This window comes from Lepisosteus platostomus, chromosome 6 (genome assembly GCF_059453375.1).
Source record: "Lepisosteus platostomus isolate fLepPlt1 chromosome 6, fLepPlt1.hap1, whole genome shotgun sequence".
Taxonomy (NCBI): Eukaryota; Metazoa; Chordata; class Actinopteri; order Semionotiformes; family Lepisosteidae; genus Lepisosteus; species Lepisosteus platostomus.
The window spans coordinates 9,854,486-9,880,664 of NC_142616.1; the positions used below are offsets into that span (position 1 = coordinate 9,854,486).

Here is a 26,179-nt window from a genome sequence, read left to right on the forward strand (position 1 = left end):
GCCTCCTAATAATCCCCATCTATGAATTTGTTTCATTTCTCTGCTCTCCTCCCCAGTGAGAGCTGGTGTGTGGTGAGAGTTCTAGAGCATCATCCAGGTGGGGCTGCACACTGGTGTTGGTGGAGGGGATCCCCATGACCTGTAAAGCGCTTTGAGTGGAGTGTCCAGAGAAGGGCTATATAAGTGTAAGGGATTATTAATTATTATAACTATAAATATGGAAACAAGATGATGGTCTGCAAAACAAATGCCACAGCTTACTTGTTTTCACTAGGAGTTTGGATTGCGCACAATGAACTGTGTTAGAAGAGTGTGGTGTAAAACTGGCAAATGTTTTATCAGTGTGCCAAGGGACAATATCGAATATATAAATTTGCTTTAAAGGACTAGGAGAATGTTTGAAGAATAAGTTGACAATGAGAAACCAACAGTAACACCTTACCTTGACAATGATCTGTCTCAGCATTGGCCTGGGAACAGAGTAAAATACCAAAATGAAGCTCTGCTATTACAGCTGATACACCTTTCTTTGGCTCGATGCCTGAGCAATTAATTCCCTGTTTCACGAACGACTATCATGCTCCTCTCTCCATCTCAGTCAGCAGAATGAAGTTTTGTTTCAAAAGAGGGTTGCAAGCAATCTCCTTCTTCACATTTGATGAATAGGGAACACGGATCATCCGGGCTTAGTGTTCAGGCAGTTTCTTTATTTTTAATCAGTGCTCAGTTGAGCTTTCGCACTACAGTGCAGAACAGGACTCCTCACCTAACGTCAAACCTCCTGCTTAGCTTCTATACTTTCTTTTACCTTTGGTTCATTAGTGCTGGCAATGGAAAAGAACATAAGTCCCTGCACAATATAATTAATATAAATAAATTGATTTTATTTTTATAAATAAAAAATAAATAAATACTAAATTAATATAAATAACTAGCAGAGAAGTGCAGATGTCAGAGGTTAAGTTTTAAGAATATAAAACAGGTCACAACTTGGAGGACTCTATTTGGCCTATCTAGACTGTTTGGGAGTTACTAGGAAATTGATTAAAGCATCTTATCCAGAGAAGCTAGGGAATTGGCTTCAACAACATGGCTGGGCAGATTGTTCCACACCCCCACCACCCTCTGTGTAAAGTAATGCCTCCTGTCCTGACTGAAGGATCTCATTCTGCTGTGTCTGGTGCGAAGCCAGGGTATCGGCTTCAACAACATCGCTGGGCAGCTTGTTCCCCACCCCCACCACCCTCTGTGTAAAGAAGGGCCTCCTCGTTTCGTTTTCTTATAAGCACGGTTATAGGACCAGTGGAGCCGCAACATCGACTTCTTGGATCTTAGGTTGCTCTAGTAACTCGACAGAAGACAATGTTCTGGGACAATTAATTATATGTATATTTAATAAAATATAAATAACTCCTGAAGTGTTACTAGTCACTCTGCAACCAGAATAATGTGAAACAAACTGAGAGACAAGTGAAAACTTAGATAGTTTGATTTTATCCTATGCTTTCACCTGCCAACTGGGAGTTACACTACTGATTCCCCTGATAAGTGAGTTTTCAACACTCTCCCAACACCACAACAAAGCACTGTTGCTCTACTTCAGACACACCATTATGTACACAAAGCGCAGAAATCATTGTGCGTGTGTCTGACAATGTGGTTCCACATTTAACCCATGTGATAAAGCGTATAGCAGGGATATTCAATGAAATCAGTCAGCTGTACCTAAGAGAACTTGTTACTTCTTTTGAGGCACAGTGTGGCGGCCGCTAGTGGCAGCATGATAGAACTGCAGGCATTATCTACCAAACCAGCATGACAAAACAAATGCATGACTCCCCCAGCCTCTACCAGGAAAAAAAAAATATTCCTCCTAGACAGCGGTTTTACCAGAAAGATTGTCTGCGAACCAGTTTGAGAACAGGTCCGGCGCTATGTGCTGGCATACCAAAACAGACAGCTGGAAAAAAGTATTATGTTTGTGAGGGGTTTTTTTTCTCTGTAGATGAAACCCAAACCCGAGACTGACGCAAATGAAATGTGACAAGGGTGATGTCAAGGAATTCTCAGCGCGCTTCCTGCACAGCAAGGGGTGTCTTTACCGCGAATACACTAGGAAAATACCAGCCCGGATGAACACCCCAAACCTTTTCCTGATCCCCGAAAATGCATCTCAGCAGCGCCCGTTGACACATTCTATCACTTTGCTGGTTGTAACAAGACCGCCGCAGCAGAACGGCACGGTCTATAGTAATTCTCTTACACCCTGGTGGGCGGGTTTTCACTTTTACATGTTCGTATCTCCCGACTGATCTGATTATTACCAGAAAACTGAACAATTACATTCTTGTTCTAACTGAAAACTACAGTGAGTTAAATCCTGCCCAGTCCACTGTCCCTTTGTAATGGCGCACAATGAAAGCTGTACTATGCAGAAACTGAGATTTATTTGTCTTACACATCACGTTTTTTTTTTCCTTTCGTGTTCAAGGAAGAAGGCAGACCCAATGTTTTGTGTTTTTATTCGCCCTCAGTTTATACGTATTTGTCTAGGGCCGCAGTAGAATGTGGAACAGGGTGTGTGTGTGTTTTTCTTTCCAGTAAAGGTTGTGTCCTCCCCAAGGACTGACAAAATGAAAAAGGTTCCTCATCACCATGTTTGAACGAAGCCAACCGAGATACAGAGTTTGATCCTCTGATTGTATTTGTATTTGTAAATTATTTACAAGTTTAATAAAAAAATTCTTTAAAAAAAAAGTTCGAAAGACGGGGAGTTACGTTTCGGGCGGCGGGGGATGATGACGTCGTTGCGTCCGCGGGGCTCCAGACAGACAGAGTGATTCTCCTGCCCGGCAGCTGCAGCACGTGTTCCTTCCTTTCCAGGACCGCCGCCTGGGCTTGGACACAAGAGACAGAGGCAGGAGTCACTACCACTCTGCCCTCTAAGCTGGTTTTGAAATCAGCGCACATAGGAAATTGAACTAAGTACAAAAAAAAATGAAAAATGCTAAATTCACCACAGGAGACTGGCTGCGAGAGGCTCGACTTAGCTGTGTGCATTATTAGTGCTACTCGATCATCGATATCTTTGCTCTCGTCGTCTCGCACCTCGCGGCTCATGCTCGCTCGACACAAGGTCTCCATAATATTAATAATATTATCGCTGTCCCGGTCTTTTAGTCCTCTCTGCTTCTATGAGGATGACTATATTAACAAAAAATAATTTCAGGTTTACAATTTTACATACACTCAATTTAGTGCGCACAAGTTTTTGTCACTAGGGAAATAATTGTACAATTTCACATTTTTGCGCACACAGGCCATTCAAAATTAAAGGGAACATTGCCAGTGTGTATCCGTATTTCTCTTGAACTGCTCTTGGACTGGAATGTTTCCATGCTGGATTGGATGTAATATCACAGGCACATAAACTGCATATCTCTGGCACTTCCTCCTAGCTATTCAGATGTTCAGGTAACAAATGCTAATCAACACTAACAGCCCTTAGTTATTAATACTGCACGCACTGACTGAAGTTACCATGTAATGTGCCCTAACTACAATACGTATTCTGATATGACCTTCAGACTAGTTTATATCACTTTAATCAGTGGCATATGATATGAGTTTACTGTTTTATTTTTTAAAGAAAATACAGTCAGATCCTAGAAAGTATACTGTCTGACGATCTCTGCTACCCCAACCAGACTGGAGCTCCAACCTCTTTCTGATCTTAGTCCAACAATAACAAAATAATTTTGCGCGCACAGGGCATTAAAAACCAGAGGGAACATTGGTCACAACTCGACAACGGTGACCGCCGGCGGGGGTCAGCGCTGCCCAGCCAAACAAAAGAGCGAGAGTAAACGAACAGTAGCAAAAGCTGTTCGGCGATTGTACCTAATCGGCATTTAAGCAAATACCTTCCCTTGCGGTATCTCCTGTATTTCGTTCGATTATTCCGAACTCCACCTGTATCCCCTTTTCAAAGTTCACGTTGATTAAACTTTGAAAAATACCTGAGGTCGAAAATATAGGCAAATTAATTTGTAGAACGTTTTTTTTAAAACTTAGCCTTACTGATCTCACCACACTTGTTATTAAGTGCGTTTTTTTTCATTTCTTACTTTATTTCATATTTATGTCTGCAATTCCTTTCTACAAAGGTTTCAGTGCAGCGCTTTTTAAGTTACGATTTGCTATAATTTTTCTTCTTTAGAAGAGCCTTTACTGACCTGGTTACATTCTTTACCCCTCTGCTCCTACTATACTTAGTACCACCATCCACGGTCTCCTCTGTGTACTGTAATTGTGTTTTATCTTGTGATTCATTACTTAACTGGTTCAATTCTTTATCCCTCTGCTGTCTCTGTTGTCATTCTGTAAAACGCCACCTTTATTCATTATTATTAATATATTATTATTATTATTATTATTATTATTATTATTATTATTATTATTATTATTAATTAATTAACTGCGCTTATGTTTTTTTTTCTTACCTTATTTCATATTTATGTCTGCAGTTTCTTCCTGCAAATGTTTCAGCGCTTTTCAAGTTACGATCTGCTCTAATTGTGAAGTAACAGAGATCCTGTTTATCATTTTCATTACTTTCAATGTCTAAATCCAGTACCTCATCTTTGTGAAACGTGTTCTTGATTAGACTGTATTTATTATGCGTTCTTCAAAGCCGGTTAATAAAATAACTGTAGTTATATACTTCATTTATTCTGTTGCTCTAAATAGTAAAATAAGGTGGTCTTGGGAGCTGTCAATAGTGGTGTAAAAAGGCCAGGGTTAGAACGTGAGCAGGGAAAGATCGGGCAAAATTCCGTCTCTTCCTCTAACCTGCGTAAAGTAATTTTTTTTAATCAAAATATACTTTATTTCCAAAGCAACAACTCACAAAAGAAACATTCTCACAAATGTAGTAAACAGTCTGACTAGGTATGAACTTCACATGCCATAACAAATATATGCGAGGTACACGATACGATAAGAATCGGGGCACAATCGCCCCGAATACAGATCTGACGGCCCGGGGGGTCTCCTACCTCTGCGCGTCTGGAAGGCGATCTTGTACCTGCCGTTCCCCTGCGCCTGCAGGTCGCTGCAGTCGCCTCCGCCTGACCGCTTCCTGAGCCGAAAGTGTCTCAGGATTTCGCCCTTCCAGCGCTCTTCCATGTCGGCCAGGTCAAAGAGGACGGGGAACGGGTACTCGTCCATAGCTGGCCGGTGGGCTGGGATCTCCCTCCGGGCGGACGATCCCACGGGAGTCGGTACCCGGTACCCGAGTGAAGCAGCAGGCTGTGTTCGCGGATGCTTCCCTGCCGACTGTAGGTTCTGCAAAACAGGTAGGACAGTTTTATCCAGGATTCACCTGGGTGTGTTGCCCGCAGCGTAGCTTGAAAAGAGTTTGTGTGCGTGTGTGTGGCTGTATTTATGGCCGTGAGAAATAACAATGTTTAACTTGTTTTATCATATTTCAAAATGTTTCGTAAAAATCGATCATTTTTGCAATCAATGAATACTTCTCCCAAGTTATGACGTCTTCGTTATTTTCCTCAGATGTTAAGACTTTTGTTGCGTTAAAATGAAAACAAAAAAAATTAAAATGGGACTATATTTTTGTTTTTTCCTTTGTTTGCCATCATGGAAGAGAAATAGTAACCCTTCAACTGTTTAAATGTTTACTAAGACGTTTAATAAAAAAAACTTGATTTCTTTTTATTAGAAAAAGTAATAAAGATTCATTACTTTGGAGGCATGTGTCCAATGTCGATTATCCCCCGCCCCGTACTCTTTTTTGAAAACCAAAATATGGTCACCCTAGCCTAATATATAAACCTGACATATATCCGATTCTAAACGTGTTATTCGTGCATGGGGAGGAGAATTTAAAAGAACGATAAAATAGTGGAAAACCAGACTGTCAGAAGTGGGATTCGAACCCACGCCTCCAGGGGAGACTGCGACCTGAACGCAGCGCCTTAGACCGCTCGGCCATCCTGACTACGTCGTTGAATTGCTTTTAAGGTCTCAAACAGCCACATGAAGGAGAAACGAGTTCTTTTTGCATATATGGGCCCCTATCCTCGCACTCTGTAGCCCTAACCAGCTGAGTTTCATTCGATCATTAAAAACATACAAACAAAAGAAAAAGTCTATCCAAAAGCAAAATTGATTAAAAAAAACAAAAGTTAATACGCTGCCAACTTACTTCAATTGTGCCTTTCTTTCTTAGCGTGAAACCAATTTGTTTGTCAATATGATACCTACCCGGTATATCTAAAAGATTAATTATGAATGTTCTTTTTCCAGATTGTTTCGTGCAAAAGGTCCCTTTGTACTCCATTGAAGGTTATTCCCACTCGGGATAAACTTTCCCAGTAGTACAGAAGAACAAGTGAAGTTTTATTCCATGCTGAAGGGAAAAGAAAAGAGGCACAATGTTTCAGCTGTGGAGCCGTCTTTCGGGATAATAACAACAATCTCACACACCAAAATACAGCCCATAATCAAAAGATGAGCAAAATAGATCAAATTAAATGTTAAATGTGACTGAAAAACAGGTTATACCTACTAAACCACTGGGTCAATGGAAACTGAAAGAGTAAATTCAAGTCTGAAAAAGGGGGTTTAATAACAATAATCCTTACACTTACAAAGTGCTTTTCTGGACATTCCACTCAGAGCGCTTTACAGGTAATGGGGATCCCCTCCACCACCAGCCCCCCATGGATGATGCTCCATTACTCTCACCACACACCAGCTCTCAGCTCACAGTGAGCAGAGCGATGAAGCCAGTTCAGAGAGGGGGATAATTAGGAGGCCAGGAGGTAAAGACCAGGGGGAAATTTGGCCAGGACACTGGGGTAACACCCCTACTATTTTCAAGAACCCCCCTGGGAATTTTAATGACTGTGGAGTCAGGACCTTGGTTTCATATCCTATACGAAGGACAGTGTCTTTTTACAGTGTCCCAATTACTATACTGGGGCATTAGGACCACACAGGCCACAGGGTTAGCACCCCCTACTGGCCCCACTAACACTTCTTCCAGCAGCAGCCTCAATTCTCCCAAGAGCCTCCCATCCAGGTACTAACCAGACTCATACCTCCTTATCTTCAGTGGGGCTACCAGCTGTGAGCTGCAGGGTGATACAGCTGCTGGCTGTCAGTCATTATTTTTTCAACCATTCAGACCCCTAGCAGAATGGACTGCCTCTGTAACATAACTTGGGAAAGAAAAAACCTAGCAACCAGTTTGTTTACATAGCAACTGTGTTCCTCTATAGTCAACAACTCACACCTGCTGATATGATGGCAGTGAAATAGAGCAAGGAAAAATAAAATAAACCAACTCCAGCTGCACACGAAATCAATCACGTTGTTTCCTTGGAGTAGTTTCAGACGTTGCTCGAGAATTAACCTTTCACAGAAGCGCAAACATTAGTGATGTGAGGGGGGTGCCCGCTTCAAGGCGCATTGCAACTGAAGGGACTGATTTAGAGAGGGTTGGTCAGCAGCTATATCACCCTGCAACTCACAACTGGTAACCCACTAAAGCTCAGCAGGTATGAGCCTGGCCAGTACCTGGATGGGAGACTCCTGGGAAAAACTAAGGATGCTGCTAGAAGAGGTGTTAGTGGGGCCAGTAGGGGGTGCTCACCCTGCTGGAATAGGTGGTCCTATTGCTCCAGTATAGTGACAGGGACACTATGCTGTAAACAGGCGCTGTCCTGCGGATGAGACCTAAAACTGATGTCCTGGCTCTCTGTCGTCATTAAAAATCCCAGGGTGTCTCTCAAAAAGAGTAGGGTGTAACCCCAGCGTCCTTGCCAAATTTCCCACCAGCCCTTACCAATCACGGCCTCCTAATAATTCCCTTCTCTGAACTGGCTTCATTACTCTGCTCTCCTCCCCACTGAGAGCTGGTATGTGGTGAGTTTTCTGGTGCACGATGGCTGCTGTCACATCATCCAGGGGGGACTGCACACTGGTGGTGGTGGAAGGGAGTCCCCATTACCTGTAAAGCACTTTGAGTGGAATGTCCAGAAAAAGCGCTATGTAAGTGTAAGCAGTTATTAATAATTATTATTATTAATGTGTAGCGTGTTTTTTCATCGCGCTCGTAAGAGCGTAAATCAAAGGCAATTGCTGCGTCTAACACGAATATAAATGCTTTTCAAACGGGAGTGTGGTGCAGCTTCTTAAATCTTTGTACGCATTTCTCCGTTGTTGATTTTTTCTAACAAAAGTTCTATTTTCATGTCCGAACAGGGAAACCTCATCATTTCTAACTTGAAGCCACCCTGAAGTCCTCTGAGGCGTGCGACCATGTGTTTTATAAAAACTCGTTTTAAACTGAGAGCGACTTTGCAAGATGTTTCCAACACTGCCGAGCCCTGCCTGGGAGAAAGTAGCACCGTGATACGCAACGTAGTCGTGGCCGAGTGGTTAAGGCGATGGACTAGAAATCCATTGGGGTCTCCCCGCGCAGGTTCGAATCCTGCCGACTACGGGTTTCCATTGTCGTGGAGCTTTTATCGCGCTAAATCGCTTGGACCCGCTGCGTTGGAAATTAATTGTTCACATTTCACAACTGGAAGCGAATGGTGACGCTTTTTGCGTTCTCATTACTTGTGCCCTACTTCCAGCCTTGAATAAAATCCTAATAAAGCTGAAGGAACCGACTCCATAGGTGTTGGTAGTGCAGGAGGAGGAGCTGTGATGATACCAGGGGAGGAGTGACGACGGCGCAGTTGGAAGCACGGTTTCTAAACGTACTTCTAAAGGGAAAGACAATACAAGCCGCAACCCGAAACAGTAGTAGCCGTAAGAGGAAGTCTCCCGACAGCGAGTAAACATTAAACAAAGCTCACGACCAATAGTTAACACGCGCTCCTCGTTAGTATAGTGGTGAGTATCCCCGCCTGTCACGCGGGAGACCGGGGTTCGATTCCCCGACGGGGAGACAGGTAGCTTTTATCCTATCCGATTCAATTTCTCATGCAAACGATCCCATATACTTTATTACGGCGGAAATTAAGTTGCCAACACACAGCTCATAGACAAGAAGTCAAATGTCATAAAAACACAACCCAGGCAACTATTCAAAGAACAGACATATAACGCAGTACATTGACGCAGTTGATCAAGCTATGCAGTGCACGATTCTTACAACAAGAACAGCAAACAAACAGTACAAGTCCACGACAAAACGTCGTTCACTTCTTTAGAATCTATTCAGTGCGGGTAAAAAGCATCTCCTACACCTTTTTGTAGTGCACTGGGGAGCTAAAAAGCAACACTAAAGGCTTTTTGAAGCCAAATCATTCCCCGATATAAAAGAGCCTTCTTTTGTACTGTGTCCTCCACTGTTGTGTCCCAACAAAGGCGCCCACAAGAGGTCTAATTTTTCATTTTTTGCCGTATTTTAGGGGTGTGGTTAAACGCCCCCCTTCAGAATCCTACTCCAGAAAGTGGAATATAACATGTTTTCATATTCAGGCGACTGCGTGTTAAAACGGCTTTGAAATGAAGAGATCTGTGACCACTTTCCGTGTCACGTTTCCCCAAAGAAACCTAAAACGAAAAGTCATGAGCCTGGACATAAGTTTGGTATGAAGAGCTTAAAGCTGTAAAAAAAAAGAAGTTTGTGTGAACTTTTATTTGACATTCCGAAGCACTCTCATAAGACAGGACTCGGACTTCACGGCGCACTGCGCCCACATTTTGCTATGAGCTTATAAGGCATTGAATACGGTAGATGACGAGTGAAGACGGAAGTCCGACTAACCAAACCTTTATGTGGTCGTGAGATTCATGAAAGTAATTGCACGCACACAAAAAAAGTTCGAGCAAAAGGCGCACAGGCAGAGCAGAGCAAAGTGATCTGCTTGTTCAGGTAAGTGTAATTAGTCATTTGAACTGCATTCAGCAGAAGATTTCTAATGTGCTGTCGTTGTCAAGGAGCTGCCTGGGTTAGCCGATCGCTCAGCTCAATGACTGAGCCCTCCCGCAATTCATCTCTCCGTCTGCAGCAGTTTTAAACCAAAAACGTCTTGCGTTTCAAATAATGTTTTAAAAAACAAACAAACAAGTGATTCGCCTGTCCGGATGCGTTCCGTCTCGGGGCAGTCATGAACTGTGCCAGCAGCCACGTCACTGGATCGAAAAATGAAGAGTCTCACTCTCATTACTCACATTTCACATTAGAAACGCAGCCACTCTGTGTACTGAGTTGGTTATGACGTTTTTCACCCTTGAAGGAATAAGCGAGCTGCCTGTGTACTGCGCACAAGGTGAACAGTACCGATAGCAGTACTGACAACAGCAGTAATTATGTGGGCTGTACAGTAATTGCATGACGCACAGCACAACTCACAGACACGGACCCGCCCTCGTGTTGCTCGGTCACCTCTTGGATAAAGTTTCTCCGACAATAGTGCACTACGTTACTGTGCGGAAAGTGGCAGTCCGGTTCAGCGGTGGGTCTTTGTATTTCACGACTAGTTCGACTCCAGCCAAATAAAACCACACCAGATTAAAGATAAGAAGAAGGAGCAGCAATGCTGTGTCTTTGTCGGGAAAAAAAGTCACGCCCCCACCCCCGTGCTGACGAAATCGAGAAAGATACAGGACAGCTCCTTGAACCGTAGACACCGATTACACTGTGTTTATGGAGAGTGACCTTTGATTTGGAGCTATAGATCAAGAGCGTCAGACTCAATCCTGGGCGGCCAGGTGCTCCATCTGCGGTCTTCATTCCATCTGAATCGTCGATGAAACCACTGGCATTGTAACCATCCCTGCTGATTCACTGAAACAAAACGCCTTGAATTACAATTGCACAGGCACCCGCGAAACGCTTTCAAGCCGGATTGGAAGTATCGCTTGCGCAGTGAATTACACCGGCTCTGTGACGGAGATCTCGAGTGGAACGATAGACGGTAAACCGAGGCCGGGTCTGTATGGGTGCAGGTTTTGGACCGGGGTAAAGTTAGCTTGAAGTTCGAAAACGATTTTGGCACGCCTGTAGCGTTTTCACGAAACCTCTTAGAGTTGCGAGAACACTTGCTCTGTGTATAAAATACATTGTGAATGCTTTCTCAGCCTTCACTTTGTTGTTTTTATGACATTGTTTTGACCAAGCACGAATATTCTTTTGTCCATATCCTCGCAATGGAAGCACAGAACGCCTTCAAACCAAATGCATTTTAAAGACCACGACTTGTGGAAATTTCCACAGCCTCTATATCAAACTATCAGTGAACTAATTATCTTTTTTTAAACCTCCGGTTTTTCATCGATGCGTAATTACGCACTAACTGGAACCCGGGGGACCGCTGTGTGCACACGTTCTCAACGCGAGAAATACTGTTCAATACGGGTTCGTGCGAAAAACCCATATATGACCATAGGAAGCAGACAAGCGCAGTCTCCAATTACCCAGACTGTAAGCACCGGAATAAAGTTTTGTTTGATTTCTGAAACCCTTCCTTTACCTCCTGTTTCCATCCAGGTAAGGGTCAACTATATTGTAACGCTTACAGCCGACAGGCACTGTGTAAGAGCCGGCGTACCAGAGCAGGTGACGTCACCGCCCTTCCCTGTGATAGCAGGACTACAGCTACTGGGCTGTAGAGAGATCTCTCTTTGGCTCGCCGGGCTGGGTCCCTGGAGAGAGACGCGGGAGTCCTGGGTTCGAGCCCCCAACGGTGGGGGGCCGACCTAACGCGGCAAGGGCGCCCGCCTGAGCCCCCGTTGCGTTACAATATTCACAATACTACTGACAGCAGTGCCTTGCTCGGCAGTTTATTAAAAACAACTCCCATGATGTTCAAACCAATTTTTTTACACAGCTTTGCGTTCTGAATCTCTTTTTCTCGTGCTTCTATTTAATGTGGCACAATGCACTGGGATAGGGGAATGCTCTTCACAAGCCAATAGCATTTAAACCACAATGCTGCAAGTAAGTGTTTTGCACACTAAGCAGGTCCTCTGACCTTTACAAGCCTTGCTTTGGCTTGTGAAACCTCTTTTATTTTTTTATGATTTTTTCAATACGGCACCATTAGACATGCTATACACTGGGATAGGTGGGTCTTCTTCATGACTCAATAGCTTTTTAAGCACATCAGCCATAGTGCTGCAACCAAGTGCCTTACACACCAGACAGCCCCCCTCACCTTATACAATTACTTTGGGCTGTGGAACCTTTATTTTTTTATGATTTTTTGAAGATGGCACTACAGGTAATACACTGGATTAGGGGGTCGTCTTCATGACTCAATAGGTTTTTAAGCACAACAGCCACAGTGCTGCAACCAAGAGTTTTACACACCAGACAGCCCTTCTCACCTCACACAACCTTGCTTTGGGTTGTGAAACTTTTTAAAATTTTTTTAATGATTTTTTTTTTTACTGTAATCAAGTGTTGTGCACCCTAGGCAGGCCTCCTGACCTTTCACAGTCATGCTTTGTTGTGTGAAACTTTAATTTTCTTTTTTGGATTTTTTGAACATGGCAACTTCCACCGAGATGGGTGGGGTGCTCTTCAATAGCTTTTTCATCTATACACACAAACGGATGTAACCAGGACACTCAGAACCAACAGAATCAACGTGAACTCATAGAAAAACAAGAATGCCCCCGAGACACCTGGAACCCCCTCCTGTACCACTCTGGTATCAACACCCCCAAAACCATCCATACCAGCTAACAAGACTCAGAATCGGTACAACCCTCCAACCTGGACCAACAGCAGGATGGGACAAGAACCTGCCCCACACTACGTACCCCTCATCCAGACCAGCAGGACCACAGACAGCACTATCATGGATGTAAAAATTTCCACAAGTCGTGGTCTTTAAAATGCATTTGGTTTGAAGGCGTTCTGTGCTTCCATTGCGAGGATATGGACAAAAGAATATTCGTGCTTGGTCACAAAAATGTCATAAAAACGACAAAGTGAAGGCTGAGAAAGCATTCACAATCTATTTTATACACAGAGCAAGTGTTTTCGTACCCCTAGGAGGTTTCGTGAAAGCGCTACAGGCGTGCCAAAATCGTTTTCGAACTTCAAGCTAACTTTACCCCGGTCGACTTTGGTGCGTGTTTCGCTGCCTGTTTGTAGTTTAGATGGCGTTAACTTTTGCCTTGATAGAACAGGTATCTCGGCCTGGTTAACTTTCATTTCGCTCATTTAATTTTACTTCTGCGTTTACGCAGATTTCGTTTTGAAGCAGTGGGTGTTTGCGGGGGCGTTCTTCAAGCCATAATACGGTAGCGTGATTTCGTGAGGCGTGGGGAAGACTGACTGGAGGGTGTGGTTGTGTGACCAAACATCTCGAGCACTGAAGCGTGTCTTAGATTATACTTTTTGTAAAGCTGGGAGTTTTACGACGAGGGATTCTCGAGTCTAAGGACTCTTTCATGCGATGCCATATTTATGCTACAGGGACAGTCCCTGCATGACGCTTACTCTGCCTTTCATTGGGAATTTGTTCACCAGAGCACAACGATTTCTGCAGCCGTAGCACTTTCCTGAGCCTGAAGAGCGCTGCTGAATTTCAATGCTGTATAATTACCCTGCGGCTCTTTGCTTTTTTTTCTACGTTTTGGGGGGGAAAAAAATATCAAAAAGATGCACGAATAAACAACAACAACCCACGGAACAACATGCTGCCAGAGAGGGTTACAAATCGGAACACGATAAATACATTTTTGTAGACACATTTTGTATTTGTGATTCACCCAGTATTACTAACAGATTAATTATAACTAGGTATTCTTTTCCCCTGCTCCTCCTAAGTCTGTCCTATTGAAGCCATTGAAGTTGAAGCATCATATTGTGAAGGAGGGAGGCACAGTGGCGCAGTGGTTAGTACCAGTGCCTTGCAGTGCAGGGGTTCTGGGCCTGATTCCTGGGGTGCCATTTGCATGGAGTTTCTGTCTTCTCCCCACAGTGCCGGATTTCCCATTAGGCACAGTGCCTAGGGCCTAGGAAGGAGGGAAACATTAGTGACTAACGAAAAACGAGCCGAAACAACATGCTTGCGATCGACTCTAGGTGCTCCAAATCCATAATCCTAATCCGATTTAGCGGCTGTTCTGCAAACTGGAAGTATCGAAGTGATGGTGAGGCTCGACTCGCTCCATCAATCACGTGGTTTAGCATTAGAAGAGTTTAAAGTGCATCGTGTCTATCGATGTCATTCAATGGGCGTTGACCCCCTCTTTTTGCACATTTCAGATTGAAAGGGCCTACGGACACTAAAATCCGGCCCTGCCTCCCCTGTGTGTGTATGAGTTTCCTCCCACAGTCCAGTTTGGGGAAAACTGGCCCTGCTGTGAGTGTGTCTGTGCCTGTGCGTGTCCCTGTGTGTGTCCTGCGATGGACTGGCGTCCCACCCAGGCTGTACCCTGCCTTGCCCCCCTTGCTCCCCCGTGTCCCTGAATTTGAAGAAGTGGTTACCAAATGGGTGGGTGTAGAAGGATTCCCAATTCCTGTCCTGTCCTGGAGGCTCCTGTGTCTCCACTGATTTGCAACCCAGCCAGGCTCATAACAGCCCACATCAGCTTGCTATTGGCTAAACTGGACCAAAAAGGCAGCTTCTCCCGGCCTTTTCAGATACTGGGTCTTAGAGGAGATCTAGGAAACCTGCAGACACAAGGCCCCTGCAGGAGAAGGATTAGAGACCTCTCTGGAGTGGAAGGAATTTGCCATTGTTGGTGGTTCTCTGTTGCGAACTAATTGTCTGTCTGTCCGTCCTGCTGCAAAGCTGTGATCTGTTCCATGTTGTGTGGTCTGTAGGCTCTCGGGGAAAAACGTGGTGGTGAAGCAGATAGGTGCGTTTGAAGGCTTATATTGCATGATGTGTTCTGGGAAAAGTAGGCCTAGGTGTTAGTGTGCACGTCTGCGTGTCTGTATTGTGATGGACTGGCAGTGTGTCTTGCCTTGCACTCATTGCTTGCCGAGATAAGACTTCCCTTCAGCCCTGAGTTGGAAGAAGTGGTTAGAAAGTGGATGAGTGGCTTCAGCTTCAGCTTCAGATGAGTTCAGCTTCCTGTGCTTCCTTACCTGTATGTTCAGAGTGAAGTCACAAGTGTGAAGGTCTTCACTCCTGAGGTTCGTTAATGACAGCAGGGCAGCAGGTTGGTGACTCCTAATCGTATCTAATCTTTCCCAGGCTTTTGTCAGGATGAAGGCACCCCAGCAGGTCCGGGGCTTTGAGCCAGAGAAGGGGCTCCACAATCACATTCTCTACTCCAGCCATCTGGCCCGGAGCTCCGGGATCTCCCTGGAAAACCGGATCCTCGCTCAGGCCTCTGCAGCTGTCAGGACACCGGCAGCCCATACCTCCCCCACCGGCCTCCATTCCCGTCACGGAGACAAGCTGCACTTGGCAGCCGGCGCCCTCACTGCCACGACCTCCCCGGCCCTCCTTCCCACCCGGCTCTCGGCCACCGCCGCCCCCGACCTCTCCTGCTCGCTCCTGGGGAGTCAGCACATGCTGCTCTCCCAGAGGACGGCTCAGGGCCTCCCCTCCGCTGCTGGAGTCCCAACGGCCGGCCGCCATCTCCAGCCCTCCTCTCTGATTTCCGTGTGGGGAAGACGAGGCGCAGACAAAGAAGAGGTACCATCTCCTAGTGAGCAGCCCGCTGGAGATCCACAGCTCCACACTGGGAGCACACTACAGAGCCTGGTAAGGATGTAGGACCGGTGCACTGTGGGTAGGAAACCTTGACATCGCCGTTGAGTTTTCATGGCAAGTGGTTGCTTCAGCGAATCCTTAAAAATCCCATTGAACTTGTCCTTAGCGGTGAGTCTTCTCTATTAAGTGAATGGTCCCTGCCCCATTAAACACCTTGCCTTGAGATTAACACTGCTGACTTGACATTTATGTATTTTTGAAAAAAGGGGAGGGGGATACTAAAGTTGTCTCTTTTAGAATTCAGTTTTGGGGGAAATGCTGAGGAAATGACAATGTACTGTTCAGGCAATGCGATCTCCTAAGTCTGTTCATCATTGAAGCATGACCTTTCCTGTTAAATGCAAGAAGAATGCAACACGTTTTAGTTATACTGATACTTTTAAATGTTTTTTTTTTCATTTATTACAAAACACAATTCAGGAGAAGCCAGAAACTCCCCTTCTTGTTCTAAGGTAGTTTGTGTCCAAGATGTGAGGACAGTCATGGTGATACTCGGGAGTCCATTTAACAGATCATAATGCTTGATTGAAAAATCCTGTAGTTGGGATCGCCGTTTGATCCACTTGATCCGGGATCCAGGAGATCACAGCCGGACTCTTGATCCCTGCGGTTTAATTGGAGTCGATTGCGCGAACTTCAGATCCCAGGCTGTTACCCAGACCGCCAGGCTGCTGAGGATGTGGAAGAGATGGCCGTGGAGATGCCGGTCCCGGAGCTGGAGCTGAGGGAGACCAGCCGGGAGCAGGAAGACATGTGGGAGACGATGGGAGAGTTTCCTGACTTTCCTGACACCAGCAAGCGCTTGGAAGAGGAACTGAGAGAAAAGAAGGTGAGTCGGGCAGGTATGGTTTGATCCCAAGAGCTTAAATGAACAGAGTCAGGGTCACTATTCCTACAGGTTGTCTACGTGTCCGGACAGCTCTAGGTCTCGTCTTTTGGACGAGAAAGGTGAATTTGACCATTCAGCTCTTGCCTATGAATAGGACACGCACACAGATTTTGGGTGGTTACAAGATGAGGGACAAAACAAGAGTAAACAATTCACTGGTATTTTTACATTAAGTGTTATAGGGTCTATTTACATCGACAGGGTGACCTAGAGGTCACCCAGCGGACCCTCAGACCGTTCCCCCCGCTACACTTCCGAGCCGTCACCGCTGCGCATGCATCATCTGGGTGCACCTTCGCTTTGTCACAGGCGAGGGCGCTACAGTATCAGATTACCTAATTTTATCGGTAACGTTTTGTTAGTCTAAGTGAGTTGTTGCGGGCTGCGGATGATTATCTCGTGGGCCGTGTGTCTTTGACCCCTGCTCTGGGGCTGACAGCCAAACGGCAGTAGCCAATCCCCTTCATCACCATGCCTCCCCTCCCTAAATCTGTTTAAACCCTGCTCTGTATTCAGGCGGTGCTCAGTATTGTTTCAACACTTAGGAGTTCTGGATCTTATCCATGCTGGATACTCCCTGGACCCCTTGCCTGACTTTTGGTTTTTGGCCTGTTTTCTGGTTCGTGGTTTGTATCTCTGGCGCTTGATTTCCAATCTGACTTTTGGTTCTGGACTTTTGCTCGCCTCTTGACCCCAGCCTTGGATTTCTCTTGCTATCTGGTTTAGGATATTTGTGATTCCAGGACCTGCATAGGTTCTTTCCTTGTTTTTCTAAGCTGTGGGCCAGCCTAACACTCTCTCCCCCTCTGTACCCATCCCTCCATCTCTCCCAGTTCCTCCTGCTGAACATGGTGTGCTGCTCCCTTGTGAAAAAGGAGACTCTTCCTGGCCATGAAGGCTGGGACGAAGCCGAGAGCACGTGGACCAGACTGAAGAGCCTTGCTCAGGACATCTCGCAGCAGGACGGCCAGTTCCTCCTGAAGGCAAGTTTGGAAATGTGAGGGACTACTGGCCCCACTAACACCTCCTCCAGCAGCAACCTTAGGTTTTTCCCCAAGAGTCTCTAATCCAGGTACTGACCAGGCTCACACCTGCTGAGCTTCAGTGGGGCTGCCAGTTGTGAGTTGCAGAGTGATATGGCTGCTGGCTGTTTATTTTGCAGTAAAGATCATTTTTGCATCCAGAAAATCAAAAGAAATCGGGGGAAGGGCTCTGCTAGGAGTTTTCAGGGCCGGTGACAGAGAAGAGAAATGAACGAATAATCTGCAGTGTGTGTGTGTGTGTGTGTGTGAGACGTCCTGCACGTTTCCATCTTTCTCGCAGGTGGCTGTCTACGCCCGACAGGAGCTGAACATGCGAACCACGGCCAACTTCCTCCTGGCTCTGGCTGCCAGCTTACCTGAAGCCAAGGGGCACTTGAGGAGGTACTTCTGCCCTGCAGTGCAGCTGCCCTCCGACTGGATCGAGGTCGCGCGGCTCTACAGCTCCGTACGTACGCCTTCACTGAGGGAATCTCAGCCGATGCTGGCTGGCCATCTAAAGCAGACATCTGCCGAGATGCTCAGTTTCGGAATAAGTGATTTTCCTTGCCAGATGAGGCTGGGCTTGTTCCCCACTGCCCAGATCAAAGTTAATTACCAGTCGCTTCCCGTTTTCCGCCTCAATGCGTTGTGCCCTGTCTGACAGACGGTGGCCATCAGAAGTATTCACCCCGTCCCACACATCCCCGTTTTACATTTTATTGTGTAACAATATGGAATCCAGGTATTAAACTGGGATTACCAGGGGTCAATGGGAAACCCTTTAAAATGTCAAAGCAAAAACAAAATCCTGGGGGACCTCCTATATTCATTTTCTCATTGTAATTGTGAAAAAGCCCAAGGAGGAGGGGGTGAACACTTTTGATAGCCCCTGTCGTTGCAGCTGCAGTTGTGCCCAGCCCTTAAGAGAATCTTCGGAAAACCCCACGGCTTCCCCTCAGGCTTCGCCCCCCTCAGTCCCTCGTTCTCGTTTCAGTGCTTTGGCCGCAATCTGCCCTCCTGCCTCAAGAAAGCCATGGCCCACAAGTTCAAGCAGTTCAGCGAATACCAGCTGGCCAAGTACAACACCCGCAAACACCGCTGCAAACACGACCGTGCCAGGCAGAAGTCCAAGGTAAGGACCAGGAGCAGGCTGCCCTGGCTGGTTAGCTGCATGTACTCTGCTCTGTGGTTAGTTGTGGCTAGCTTTAACTAACCGGGAATAATAGTTAGTTAGGGTAGTTATGGGTAGTTAGTTCTGTGGTTAGCTATGACCAGTTATAAACAGTGTTGGATAAGATTAGAAAGTTACATTCATATAATGCAGTTAGTTATAACTAGAGTCCTGTTAGTCATAACTTGCCAGTCATATAGTTACTTATAATAATAGCTATTTCTAGTTCTCACTAGTCGCATAATCGTTTTTTGTAACCAGAGGTAGTTATGGTTAGTTAGTTGTGTGGCTGATTTGTCCTTTTTGTCTGTCCCTTAATTCCCTCTGCCTTCCTCTTCTTTTCCTTCTTACTTCACCGTCTCCTCGCCACCCCAAGCTCTGCCCCCCCCCCCGTCCTACCTCCACCTGATCGGAGACCGTTCCCCTCATCGCATCGTCCTTGTTCTTGCAGAAACCTGGACCCGAGGACTGGAAGAAATGGGCAGAGCTCCTCAGATCGGAGCCAGTGCAGCTGGAGAAATACGTGAGTTCCTCCTCAGAAAGGTGTCAAACGAGACGAGGCCCTTCTGTCCTTCTGTCCTTCCAGCCCCTTTGGTAGCTGTGCTCTTGAGAAGCCGCTCCAATAGGATCCCACAGGTTTGCTTGGCTGGGGTTCAGCTGAGGGAGGATGGGTCTCCCCAATTCTGTCTTAAAAAGTGACTGTACTTAAGATAAGAGGCAAGATCACTTTACTGGCCCTATACAATTTCTTTGCATTAGGAATTTGTCTTTTTACATACCTCAGCTTGCTCTCCATGAGACACAGACAGGGAGAGAAGCTTGGGGTCAGAGCGCAGGGTCAGCCATTTATACGGCGCCCCTGGAGCAGCTGGGGTTAAGGGCCTCGCTCAGGGGCCCCATGGAGTAGGATTCCTCTGCCAGCCGCGGGATTTGAACCGGCAACCTCCCAGCCACAGGCTTCATGGCACCTCTGTGTAAAAGGTGATCACACCCACTGGAGCCTTAGCACCGTAGATGATCGAGCAGGGAGGTGCAAGGGAACGGGTAGGAGGTAAAGATTTGTCCCGTGGTGAGAGGAAAAGAAATGAAACACAACATTTCAGCTGTGGAGCCTTCTTCTGGTGTGTTCGAGTGGGTAGCTGCGTCAGATAATGCTGAGGAGTTTTTTTTTATCTGTAGCACTTTTCTGGACACTCCACTCAGAGCACTTTACACGTAATGGGGACTCCCATTAGTGAGCAGAAGAACAGAATGATGAAGCCAGTTCAGAGAGGGGGATTATTAGGAGGCCATGATTATGATGGTAAAGACCAGGGGGAAGTTTGGCCAGGACACTGGGGTTACACCCCTACTCTTTTCGAGAAACACCCTGGGATTTTTAATGACCACAGAGAGCCAGGACCTTCCCAAAAGTTCCATCCCAAGTTATCGTGACAAGCAACTGAAACAAGTGTATGCACAGCAGTCTCTCAGGTGTACAGTTACTCCCAGCTAATTGGGCAGCGGTTAGGTAGTGTGGCAAACTAAGAATCCACATCCAGGGCTGAATCCAGAAGCCTTGAGCTTAATGAGTGGGCCACCAAGCCCCCAGGTGACACTTGGCTTCCTTTCATATCCACTTGACAGATGATATCGACCGAGAGGAAAAGCGCCAACAAGCAGCAGAGCATTTTCAACCTGAAGAGGCTGGTCCAGAGACTGCACATTAAGGAGCCGGCAGAACATGTCATGGCCCTACTGGGACGCAAGTATGACATTATACCCACTATACTTATAGACCCATTACGTGTTGTAGCGCGTACAAAAATATGTATGTGCCAGGGGTTTGTATACAGAGTCCACTGTATATCCGCTGTTAGTGTGACCGGACATAAAGTAAGAGTCTATACAGGTGTGTGTGTGTATCCAGTGTGTCCATTAAGAGTCTGTACAGGTGTGTGTGTGTGTGTGTGTGTGTGTGTGTGTGTGTGTGTGTGTATACAGTGTGTCCCATAAGAGTTTGTGTGTGTGAGTGTAGTGTGTCCAGTAAGAGTGTGTGTGTGTGTGTGTGTCCAGTAAGAGTCTGTACGTGTGTGTGTGTGTGTATACAGTGTGTCCAGTAAGAGTCTGTACGTGTGTGTGTGTATACAGTGTGTCCAGTAAGAGTCTGTACTCCAGTTGTGTATATACACATCTCTGGTCTCCTACTGGAGTAACACCAGAGCCTTCCTTGCTGTAGGTACCCCAGCAGTCTCCAGGCATTCTCTCGCAGTGGGCTGTCGGGGTCCTGGGATTCTCAGCGTTCCGGGAAGAGGATGAAGCTGTTGCAGCCGGAGACATGGGAGCGACAGCTGAGCCTGCTGGGAAACAAGGCGCGGACGTGGGAACAGCTCATAGGTTGTGCCCTTTCTCTCTCTCTCACTCTTGTCCGACCTTTGACCCTGAGCTACTCCGGCCCCATTCTCCATTGCCTAGCCAGGCCCGCTCTTTACACTGATGGTTTGCTGATTAGATTGTTAGACATTTTCTGCTTGGGTGGGTTCCGGTGGGTTCCGGTTACCTGAACAGTTGAGGAAAACGATGTTAAAGGACGTTTTGATCTGTTGTATTTGAAGTGTGTGTTAGATAGTGAAACAATAATGACATATAGCCCTTCGATAACACGTGCCATCACTCACTGTTCAAGAGCCTCCTGTCTGACACAAGGTTCCTCTTCTGTTCATACCCTGGGCGTGTCCTTCTGTTGTTGTTTGGGCTTCCGATTGTGGTGCTCGGCAGTAACCGGTTCGAAAGGGGCTCCTCAAATCTGAATAAGAGGAATCAAATTAGTGATTGCTCACACCCAGGGGCTTGTGGGACACTTGCACTTCATCTCATATCCTGTACATTCTTACTGGAGGCTCCAACAGACAGGATCCCAGCAGCAGTCCCGCATATGTGACCGGGCACTCCAGAGTCCTAGAGCGCTAAGAAGCTGCAGATATCGTCCCTCACCACTTTGACCCCGCAATCAAAGCGGTCAGAAGGTCATTGGTGCTGATCTTCCAACCCTCTCCTCAGTCTGTCGTCCACTTGTTTTGCGTAAAGCACAATCCATCTGTGACGATCCTTCACACCCCTTGTTTAATAACTTCCAGTTACTCCCCTCAGAGCGCAGATACCGACTCCCCAACACCTAAACCAACAGGTTCAAGTTCTCAGTCATACCTGTAAGCCATATTGTTACTTAACATTTCACTTTCAATGCAAATATGTTGGCATATTGTTTTTCCTGTCCTTTTATTTTCTTCTCTCCATCCGTACACCAACACTGCTGCTGTAAAACAACATGTCCTTCCCTGGGGATAATATAGATTCTCTCTCTCAATCCTTTCCTTCCCCTCTCAAGACAACAAGGCCCTGCCCTTCATGGCCATGCTCCGTAACCTGCGCAGTATGATCACAGCGGGAATCAGTGAGCAGCACCACAGCAAGATCCTGCAGAGGCTGACAGACAAGGTGAGACGGCAGAGTTTCTGTCTTCAAGAGTCATACTCAAGGTCTACACACCCTTTCCAATGTCACATATTTTGTGTGTACACACTGGCACTGCCATTTCCAAACAAAACTATGGCTGTGATTCAAGCAAAAGTGCAAACAGAGGGGTGTGTACACTGGCCTCGGTTTTAATTTTAAGTACATTTTGCAGTGTTTGAGTGTTTGTCTCTCACTTGGAGGTGGTGTTGCTGTCAGAAATGGACAGGCAGCGATTGCTGTACAGACTGATGCGTGCAGCTCTTGAGTAACTCAGTGAGATGTACACTGACAGGCAGCACAGTAGTGCAGTGGTTAGTGTTGTTGCCTTAGCACTGGGTCCCTGTGTTCAATACCCAAAGTGTCATCTGCCCCAAGCTTGGATGTTCTCCCTGTGTTTGCATGGGTTTCTACTGCCTGCGGGTTTGCCTTTGCCAATGATTGGCGTCCTGGCCGATGGCGTGCCCTGCCTTCCACCCGTTGCTTGTCGGAATTGGTTCTGGCTCCCTCGCATCCCCGAATGGGATAAGATGGATTGATGGATGTATCCTGATTGCTGTCGGTCACTTTGGAAAGGGTGTGCAAACATTATCCGTCAATGTATCTTAGTGGGCGTTTCCAGATTTGTGTGGCTTCATCAATCAGCCTCGTGTTTTTCCCGTCTCTGCAGGAATCCGTGATCCGCAGCCGACAGTTACCCTTCCGCTTCCTGTCTGCTTACAAAGTCATGCTGATGCTGGGCCAGGCAGGTATGTTGGCCCTTCTGTATCCCACAGGCACGTCGGCCTCTGGTTATCGTTCGTTGTGTCTACGGGGTCGACTTTGTCAATGTCTGTGGGGCGGGGCGGTGGCTCAGGATCTGTGCCTGTGGCTGGAAGGTTGCTGGTTCGAATCCCGTGGCCGGCAGAGTAATCCTACTCCGTGGGGCCCCTGAGCAAGGCCCTTAGCCCCAGCTGCTCCAGGGGTGCTGTATAAATGGCTGAGCCTGCGCTCTGACCCCCAGCTTCTCTCTCTGTCTGTGTGTCTCATGGAGAGGAAGCCAGGGTCTGCAAAAAGACAAATTCCTGATGCAAGAAATTGCATAGGGCTAATAAAGTGATCTTATCTTATATTTCTTTTTCAAAACTGTATGAATGAGTACACTCATTCTCTCTTGATTGTGTCCCTACGCTGCCATCTAGTGGTGGCTTGGACACATACGGGACAGCTCCAAAGGCAGCAGTCGTGAGACAGACAAATGTCTGTGAAAAGACAAATTCCTAATGTAAGAAATTGTATGTGGCCAATCAAGTGATCTGATCTTATCTTATCTGGGTATTTCCAACACCTGCTAGTTTCTCTCTGTTCAAGACTAAAAAATGTTCTGGCCATGTTATTGCCTGTCAGCATAGGACGTTCCTAGCAGTCCCAGAATGCATTTTGTGGCTCTTCTCCAGACTGATTACAGAGCTGCAGGATTATTTTTTAATTATTTTTTGGAACATGGGGATCAAAATTATACCTGTATGACAAAAATAAAGAATCACCTGTAAATATATATCCAATACCACGCTCTTTCATGACCCCTCTGGACAATTCTGGTTCTCTCAGGTGCCATCTTGTACCTCCAGCAACCTTATTTACTGCATCTCTTGCAAAAAAATGCCCAGCTATTTACATTGGGGAAACAGGAAGGAGATTGGGAGACCGCTTCAGAGAACACGTCAGGGCTGTGAGGATCAAAGATCTCTCCAAGCCCATAGTTTCTCATCTCCCCTCTGACGGCCATGATCACACTGATCTTTCCGTCTGTGTTCTCAAAGAGGGGTCTCTCAACTCCTATTGCAGAAAGACATCACACCTCTCTTCACCTCTCTTGATTTCGCACCACCTGAGTGCCCACTCTGACCCCCTCCTGCTCCCGCCTGCTCCCCACTCCCGGCTCCTGTCCTCCCCTGCCTTATCAGCTGCTGACTTTCCTCTCTCTCACACCCGAAGAAGGCACCACAGCCGAAACGTTGTTTCTTTTCTTCCGTTCCCAGCATGGAGTCGACCTTTACTTGCTCCTTTTGCAGCCTAAGCATGCTGACGCAGTTCCCTGCTGGAAGTACAGAAAAATAGACGTCTGCCCTGGTGGCTCAAGCAAGGAGTTGCGATGTGCTACAGTACATCGCAAAAGTGAATTGTCCATATCTCATTCTGTTTACTTGCTTCTTCTGCAGCAAAGCCGTCCGGTGGCTCTTCTTCCATCTTGAAGTCCATCTTGAATCCGTTGCCTAAGGCCCGTGGGTGTAAGGCGATGGAATGGGACACCACCAGACGGCGGAGACTGAGGGCGACACTCGGGGTGCACTTCGTGTACAGACTGTACAAAAAGAGGAAAGCCCTGCAGCAGAAGGCGAGGTTAGCCGACATGGACACCGGTCCCAGACTGGCTCTCCTGAAAATGGGGCTCCGTCAGATGCATTGAGCTTGCTCGTCTTCCTGATGAGCTCTGAAAGAGAGCTGTGGGGGACCCAGGGCTCTCGGCCCCGTTTTATTTCTTGTCTGAAGGCAGACGCGGCCTTTATCGATCTGCCAAATCCAAACCTTCAACTTCAATTATCCGCACTGCATTGCATTTTGGGATAGCAGGTCACACAAATTCTGTTAAGAGTCTGTTCAGCCTGCAGAACAGAAAATTCTGTACAGGCACAAATCAATGCAATCTCTGTTTGTTTTCATCTCCTTTTTTTCCCCTCTCTGTGCCTTTCGCTCCAGTCAGAGGAAGTACAGTAACCAACTCCTGGGTAGATACCGAGAGGCCCTGGAAAAGGCTATCCAGATTTCCTGCAAGCACAACATTCCTCCGCTACCCGGGAGAACGCTCATTGTGTTTCGAGCGGAACATACAATGCATCGTCCCTGCAAGGGATCAGAGGATATCTGCTGCCCTTTCAGCTCGGAGGAGGAGAAACTGACCCCTACGGTAAAGCAGGCTGGCGCAGGCATCATTGATTAGAGCGGATGTTTTCTGCCTCATCCTCTAGAGGGGAGTGTTTTCGGGGGGCCTCCTGTGTGGTTCAGCCAGTCAAAACAGTTGTCTGAGTGGAAGGCAGGGTTCTGTAAGCGCAGGTTCAAGCCTGCGTCGTGTCACTAGTCTTGACGATGACCAGGATTCCCCGTGCCCATCATTGTACTACCAAGGGAAGAGGGCGATAGTTTGACCAGGGCTTCTTGTCTCTCTGTGACATCGAGACCCTTACGGCCTCCTAGGCGCAGGAGTGAGGTGCTACCAGGGGAGGAATGACGTGATTCTCTTGCACTGGCTCTGAGGCTCCAAACCTTCAGTTCAGGGCTGTGGCTCCTTTGACATGTGGCTCTTAAGCGGGCGGGTCGGTCTTCTCCATTCTGCCCTGTGTGTGGTTACACGGTTCGTAGACTCTTGATCTGGGGTGTAAAAACACACAAGTGACTCGTCCAAACTGAGTGCAGGACAAAGGCAAAGTCCATTCCCGAGTGCTGGGGAGCACCAGGCCAGAGCTCATCCTCATCCTTACTGTATCATTGATTGCACTGACATGTGACTTCGTTCCTGGATGAGAAATGGGTCTGTAGGAGGGGCTATTCCTAGCAATGCTGATGCCCACCAATGCTCCTGGGAGGACTGAAACAAGTGGGGTACCTCACTCAAGGGTACAATACCAGTGTTTGCAGATGGGGACATGAACCTATAGCCCATCAGTTACCAGTCTAGTAGCTCACCTACTGATCTTTGACATACCCCCAAGTTCAGTGGATTAGCGTTAACAGGGAAAGACATTAACCACCACATCACAGTTGCAGCTCAGCTAAAGCTTGTCAGCCTGAGGCGAGGCTGGGTTTTTCCTACAGTTCAGTCATATCTCAAGTTAAGAGGAGC

The 26,179-nt window shown here is 46.7% G+C and overlaps 2 protein-coding genes and 3 non-coding genes across 14 annotated transcripts in view; 3 read left to right on the top strand and 2 right to left on the bottom strand.

Annotated features, from left to right (window-relative positions):
* The window catches only part of LOC148660099 (protein mono-ADP-ribosyltransferase PARP14-like), a 197,362-nt gene that overhangs the window by 17,104 nt on the left and 154,079 nt on the right, over positions 1–26,179 (bottom strand). For 3 of the 7 annotated variants that reach the window (XM_088634143.1, XM_088634142.1, XM_088634141.1), the window contains exons 1-5: positions 10,213–10,345; positions 6,283–6,427; positions 5,058–5,346; positions 2,779–2,897; positions 443–470 (exon numbers count right to left, since the gene is read on the bottom strand). In XM_088634143.1, coding sequence (XP_088490269.1) covers positions 443–470; positions 2,779–2,897; positions 5,058–5,229 — 319 coding nt within the window. In that variant the 5' untranslated portion in view covers positions 5,230–5,346; positions 6,283–6,427; positions 10,213–10,345. Of the gene's footprint in view, positions 1–442; positions 471–2,778; positions 2,898–5,057; positions 5,347–6,282; positions 6,428–10,212; positions 10,346–26,179 lie in introns of those variants that run through there. The other 4 variants (XM_088634140.1, XM_088634137.1, XM_088634138.1 and 1 more) reach the window with 3 other exon arrangements.
* trnal-cag (transfer RNA leucine (anticodon CAG)) lies at positions 5,934–6,016 on the bottom strand. Its single transcript has one exon. It is a non-coding gene; the product is annotated as a tRNA-Leu (tRNA).
* trnas-aga (transfer RNA serine (anticodon AGA)) lies at positions 8,446–8,527 on the top strand. Its single transcript has one exon. It is a non-coding gene; the product is annotated as a tRNA-Ser (tRNA).
* Positions 8,791–26,179, top strand: part of LOC148660102 (telomerase protein component 1-like) — a 53,086-nt gene continuing 35,697 nt past the window's right edge. Inside the window, exons 1-13 of one of the 4 annotated variants that reach the window (XM_088634135.1) lie at positions 8,791–8,925; positions 15,201–15,716; positions 16,366–16,554; positions 17,448–17,597; positions 17,938–18,102; positions 18,631–18,768; positions 19,259–19,330; positions 20,434–20,555; positions 21,026–21,183; positions 22,175–22,284; positions 22,970–23,048; positions 24,501–24,681; positions 25,039–25,246. In XM_088634135.1, the coding sequence (XP_088490261.1) occupies positions 15,213–15,716; positions 16,366–16,554; positions 17,448–17,597; positions 17,938–18,102; positions 18,631–18,768; positions 19,259–19,330; positions 20,434–20,555; positions 21,026–21,183; positions 22,175–22,284; positions 22,970–23,048; positions 24,501–24,681; positions 25,039–25,246 (2,076 nt within the window). In that variant the 5' untranslated portion in view covers positions 8,791–8,925; positions 15,201–15,212. Of the gene's footprint in view, positions 8,926–9,658; positions 9,914–10,454; positions 10,959–15,200; positions 15,717–16,365; positions 16,555–17,447; positions 17,598–17,937; positions 18,103–18,630; positions 18,769–19,258; positions 19,331–20,433; positions 20,556–21,025; positions 21,184–22,174; positions 22,285–22,969; positions 23,049–24,500; positions 24,682–25,038; positions 25,247–26,179 lie in introns of those variants that run through there. The other 3 variants (XM_088634133.1, XM_088634136.1, XM_088634134.1) reach the window with 3 other exon arrangements.
* trnad-guc (transfer RNA aspartic acid (anticodon GUC)) lies at positions 8,909–8,980 on the top strand. The gene has a single exon. It is a non-coding gene; the product is annotated as a tRNA-Asp (tRNA).